The sequence below is a fragment of the Cibotium barometz genome, chromosome 10, assembly GCF_041138505.1.
Source record: "Cibotium barometz isolate CiBa-2024 chromosome 10, ASM4113850v1, whole genome shotgun sequence".
Classification (NCBI taxonomy): Eukaryota; Viridiplantae; Streptophyta; class Polypodiopsida; order Cyatheales; family Cibotiaceae; genus Cibotium; species Cibotium barometz.
The window spans coordinates 48,343,075-48,349,046 of NC_141055.1; the positions used below are offsets into that span (position 1 = coordinate 48,343,075).

The 5,972-nt window shown below is 43.0% G+C and overlaps 1 protein-coding gene across 1 annotated transcript; it reads left to right on the forward strand.

The window, feature by feature from the left end:
- The first annotated feature begins 501 nt into the window (after nucleotides 1-501).
- On the forward strand, nucleotides 502-1,407 carry LOC147635004 (G-type lectin S-receptor-like serine/threonine-protein kinase SD3-1). The gene has a single exon (XM_086803335.1). It carries the CDS (start codon nucleotides 502-504, stop codon nucleotides 1,405-1,407), a length of 906 nt encoding a protein of 301 aa, XP_086659461.1.
- Nucleotides 1,408-5,972: the final 4,565 nt, after the last annotated feature.

A 5,972-nucleotide genomic window follows, 5' to 3' on the forward strand; every position in this document is an offset into this window, starting at 1 on the left:
TTCTGAGGTAAGCTTTAAGATCGGTCCAGGTCTGGGTATTTCTATCGAGACGGTTGGTCTTGCAGTGATTCCTCCAAGCGACCCTGGCTTCTCTTTCTACTTAAGCCAATGGCCAAGTTAGCTTGGTCGTGTGAAAGGGCCCTTCTGTCCGGGTATTCGGTCTGATATATATTTTGAAAACGGTTGCTTTTGACAAACTATGGTGTGCATTGTGCAAGATGTGGCCGTGGAATATATGATAGGGAGTCAACGTCGCCGGCGGCATGGGGGTGGAAATCCACGCTATGAGCCTCGTAGATACCGTCTTCTCTCTACATAGCAGCAGCTACTTGTGTAACATTTCCTCGTGTGTATAAGTTGGTGTGCAAAAAGACAAGATGAGGACCTTGGGATCCATCGCGAGCCTGCAAGGCTCCCATCTCCGTAGAAGAGGTGAAAATCGATTATAAAAGACCCTATGAGCTTGGTGATGCGTAGTAGATACCGTCTTCTCTCTACATCATGGTAGCAGCTACTTGCGGCCGCCTGCTCTTGCTCTTCCTTCTGTCTCAGTCTGTTTCATTTGCAGCTTCCAGTTCCCTGTATAGTCTGAGCCTCACCTCAACGCTCGCAGGCAAGGATACCCTGGTGTCTCGGAACGGACTGTTTGCCCTGGGCTTTGCCGAGGTGGGCGGCGGCGCGGGCACCAGCTCGTTTTACCTCGCCATCTGGTACCAGAGCGTCGGACCATCGGCGGACGGCCTAGTGTGGACGGCCACCACACGCTCTTATGTAGCTAGTGATGCCCTCCTGCAGCTGGACGCTTCAGGAGACCTCATCCTCTTCGTCTCCCAAGACACCAACCTTGCTATCACTTGGGCCACCCAGACACAGCACATGGGCGTTTCCTACGCAAATCTCACAGACGGAGGAAACCTTGTCCTCTACAACGCAAACTCGCAGCCCATTTGGCAGTCTTTCCAGCACCCCACCAATACACTCCTGCCGAGCCAGTTCTTGTACACGGACAATGTCCTGCAGAGTTGGGCGGCGCCCACGAACCCTTTCCCCGACCCATTTCAGCTCATCCTGCAAGAAGATGAGAACCTAGTTGTATACAAAGGCACCGTCGACCAGCAAATCCCATGCTGGGCCAGTGGCACCCAACGCAGCGGTGGGCTCGCTCCAGGCCCTGTCTATGCCGAGCTTAATTCACAGGGCTCCTTCTTAATCCATCTTTCTGATAATCGTGAGGAATCTTTGGTACTGTACAATAGCTCGGATTATGGCAACGCTAGCAGATTAACTCTTGATTCGGATGGTTTTCTTCGCCTCTACACCTGGAATGGTGCTAACACCAGCACATGGCAAACTGTGTGGAGCACCAGCATGTCCGTCAGCTGTTATTCGCCCTCGCCATCAGTCTAGCGCCCTTATCTCCATCTCCCATCACGAGTGCAAGGTCATCCTCTCCATCTCTAGTTCCAACAACGCCAAGTGCAAAGGCACCTCCTTCTACTTGGCCTCCATCCCCACCTCAAGATAATCCCACATTTCCTGTGTGCCCGTTGTGAATGTTGTGTCGTTAATAAGCTACGTATCCATTTGTCCCCGTCGTGAATGTTGCGTCATTAATAAGCTACGTATGATCTCACTATATGTGAGAAGCCTGAAGGTGTCTAATGTCATAAATTCCTATCTTAGTACCTAAATTTCTTTGCTCAAAACCTTTATACCCTTTCTCGTCTAGAATGTGAAATTCAACAATCATTAATAGTCTATTTACGACCAAGAGAGAGAGAGAGATGTGGTGAATGACAAGTTCAAAAAGTGCCTAGAAGCTTATGTGCCAAAGAATCTTACTATGAAGCTCAGAACGAGTAGATTCAATCCAATCTAAGCATGAGGCATACACCTAAGTGCTTGGCCATTCAAGCGAGGTACTTCTCAAGTTTCTCAACTGCTTCCATGCTTCCGATTAGAGGTGAACCCTTTGATGAACCTGCATGGGGGAAGTAAAAAAGTAGCCTCTAGAAACATGTCATATCAAACATCACACCTTAGGTGTGTGCCATTAGCTATGGCATGCACACACTACATGCAAGATGTGGCATCAACATGCTTCAAGAAGCTTTCATAAACAAGCTAACATATACGAACTCTACACGTGAGATGTGGCCTAGCCATGGCTCATAAGCTTTCATGAGCATATTTGCACATTGACAGCCTACATGAAATAGCCCACATGAAATGTGTGAGATATCCATGGTGGCTCATAAGGCATGCTATGGCCACCATGGGTCATGAGTTTCTAGGAACGTGCTAGCACCTAGCATGTAGAAATTCAACCTGAGGTGTGATGTACCCGTGGCTCACAAGTTACATGAACTTGCTTCCACATACAATCTACTAAACGATATCGCCAATTTCCATGAACATGATGAGACATCTAAACACTACACATAAACTTGGGTAACCAAGCCCCCCATGCACAATCAACGTATCTAGGCATTGCAAAATGACATGGCTATCGAGAACACTGATTGGGGCAATCACACATGAGAGGATGCACTTTGAGCTTGCTCAATCGAGCTACAAGAGGAGAGGAAATAAAAAAGTTCGACTGGGTGGATGTGAAAGCAGGAAAGACAAAGGACTGCACGTGAAGAGACCATGGTGATGGGAATGGTGAAAAGGTGGAGAGATAAAAGAGGTAAAAGGGTTAAGATATTTTTCAATGAGTCATTGTTGGGCCTATAGGAGCCATCTAAGGGCTCAAGCACGACAATGTAGTAGCTCTCTTGTTGCACCTTATGACAAGGTTATTTAATGCCAAGTCATCTTTGAAAGACATACCATCCCATGTGGATTGTACCAAGGTTAAATATGTGGGATTGTACCTTATGGAAATGTGGGATAGAGGCCTACATTAAGTACATGAGTCATGTCTTGATTCTCTTCCCATAACATAGACATGATATTTACAATGATGGATTTCACCTTTCCTAAGCATATGCATTTAAATCATTATTCCATAACTGAAATATCCTCACCACAATCAATTAAATTAATCAAAATAAATTATTATTTCTACTATTAGAAATGCTTTATGTATAATAAATGGTTTTTTGGGGGGTTTTTCTAATAGAACATTAATAAACTAGAAAAAAAGTGAAATGTGAAATTGGTGTAAAGAATTGTATAGGCAAAAAACTTGGATCATATCTACTATGAGTGTTGGACAAAAAAAGAGGCATAATGGAATTTAGCAATATGCTGGGAGTGATTAAAAAGAGAAAATGAAAGGATTTAGTAGTTGACAAAATGGTGATAGATGGATGCAACCTTGGTGACCCAAAATTCTTTCACTATGCACACATATTTAGGCTTACAATATAAATAGAACTCCTCAAGATTAGATAGGTAATACTTGGGAAATGATGTAGAATGAATGCCAACACTTCCAAGATGTGAGTTGAAATCTCTTCTACATTGTCAACACTTCCAAGCATGATGGTTTGGGAAGCTATGAACTGGTGTAGAGAGGAGAAATCTCCCTTCCCTAAGAGAAACTTGTTGATTTTGAGCAATTAATTACTAATGAATATATGATATTTTCTATTACAAGGGTTGTTCTTTTAAGAAATGATCCAAAGGTGGATTTAGATAAACATAGCTGGGATGATTTTACTTACCAAGGAAAGGTAAAGTGTGGGTAGAAGGCTACGAAATGTAAAGACAATTTCAAAAAGAGAGGAACAAGAAATATTTAAGAAATATGGGACAAACTCATTGAACCTCTAGGTAGACTAGACCCTTATTTACTCATGAAAAAGATTATTTTACCAAATTTTAGGTTTGATGAGTTCAGTGAGAGAGTCAAACCTAGTATATTATCATCTAGAAGATTATATTTTAGAAAATATTAAGCTCCAAGTATATTTCTCTTTGAGGCTCTATTACGCAAGAGAGTTTAGGAATACATCTCCAAACTAATGAATTACCAAGGTAGAATTATCACTAGACTTGAAGAGATGAATCTTTTTTATAACACTAGCCTTAAAGAAGATGATTCTTAGAAAAGATATTAGATGCTTCACCTAGTCTCTAAAGTGGCCGATGACCATCAATCCCAATCACTCTCTAAAAAAATTATGGACCATTAATAAGCACAAAAAAATCCTCTTGGGCGTCAAAACATCAAACCCTATGGAAGAGGAGGGAGAATTTTTGGATAGAGGAGAGTTGGGTTAATATGATATTCTACATTTCCCTAGGGCATCAGCAAAATGACGGCCCCAAGGCCATCAACAGGAACTACAAGAGGCAAGGCTCCAAAGAGAGGCATACCCAACATGAACTAATGCAGTCATGAATATGGTAAAAGTGGAGTCGTGACAAGATTGCAATGATGAGCAAGAATTTCGAGTCGTGACAAGATTGCAAGGACGTTTCAACACAATGATAAGCAAGAGTTCCAACTACTCGGAACAATAGAAAAAGCCAAAACAATGGGAAGGGCAACAGAGGGTCCCAAAGAAAATCACCAAGCTGGTAATAACAACGCATGACGGTTTCTTCCTAGTGGGTAGTACTCGGATTGTAAGTGTATTATACTGTGAGGGTCCAAGCTAATGTGGAAGAATGTCTCATGGGTTGTCTCTGTTCTACTCTACATAGTTATATCTATTCTCTGTTCATTCTATGTTAATTGCATTCTTGTTTGGACATGGACTCGTATCCGAAATCATGAAGGACCTAGGAACTAGCTTGCTTGTAGTCACATCTAACTCCCCAAGCTTAGGTAGACCGACAGTTCAATGCTCCAGCATTGGCTTATCGGCCACACCCACATTAGTCGCTGCTCTTCAATCAGGACCAACTAAGTGGTCCAAAACTGACACTTTTGGCAATCGTGCTCGGAAGTGGTACGTTGGGAAGGGGAGTAGGAAGTTAGAGGCTAGTTTTGAGGTTAGTTCTACACAGGAAGTCCGAAAAGAAAATCTAGTCAAGGTAGATCAAGAGACTAAGTGTGCACGTCTTTGTATCGGGTATGTTCAGAAGGAAGTCATAAGACTACCAATGGACAGGGCATGGAGAATGAGGAAAGCTCAAGTAGAGCGATGTAATACCATTGCAAGCAATTGGAGGCCTCAGGAAGTGAAGGGCAACTACATCATCCAAGAAGACTTTGGGAAGGGATTCCATGCTTGCAAGACCGCAAGAATTAGGTACCTTTGAGAAGTCGAGAAGGAGAGGGAAGGCACCAGGAGCTTCAAAATGGGAGGCAAGAAGATCAACAAGAGGAAGAAATGACAGCTATGGGAAGGATGTGTCTCAAATGCTCACAGTTTAAGGATAAGAGTGAGGAGGATCTAGATTCTCACATCTTCACCTTTGAGACCACCTTCTTGTCCACCCTAGCTCTATTTCTGCAAAAGACAGAGTACTTTGCAACAAATATAGGTGGCAAAGCCACCAGCTAGTATATCCAATATGGTGTGGAGCACTTCTAGAAATTTGAAGCATTAAAGAAGGCTTTCTTGAAAAGATTCAAGAGAGAACATACCATCACAGAAGTATTGGAGAACTTGCAAAGGCTTACTCAGAAGAAGAGGCTAATAGAGGATTATGTAGTAGAATTCAGAGATTGCTAATGTGTCTGGATCAGCCCAACAAACTTGCCGCAAGCACACCTATCAGTGGTTCATGAGAGGATTGAGGGAAAAGCTCTAGATGGCGACAACCTTGTACGGTTTGGAGACAAGAAAAGAGCCCAAGAAGAAAAAGATGGACAAAAGAAAGAAGAAGGAAGAAGAAACTTTCGAGTCGAATTCTAGAGGACACCTCAAAATTAGATTCTAGTCAAGAGTTGCATGTGGAAGAGCGAAAGCCCTAGAAGAAGAAAGGCAAGAAGCATCGGAGGATGTTCAAGAAGAATTGAAGGCCTCTTTAGCCAAGCTTGTTGGAGGACACGTAGGATTTGGAGTGAG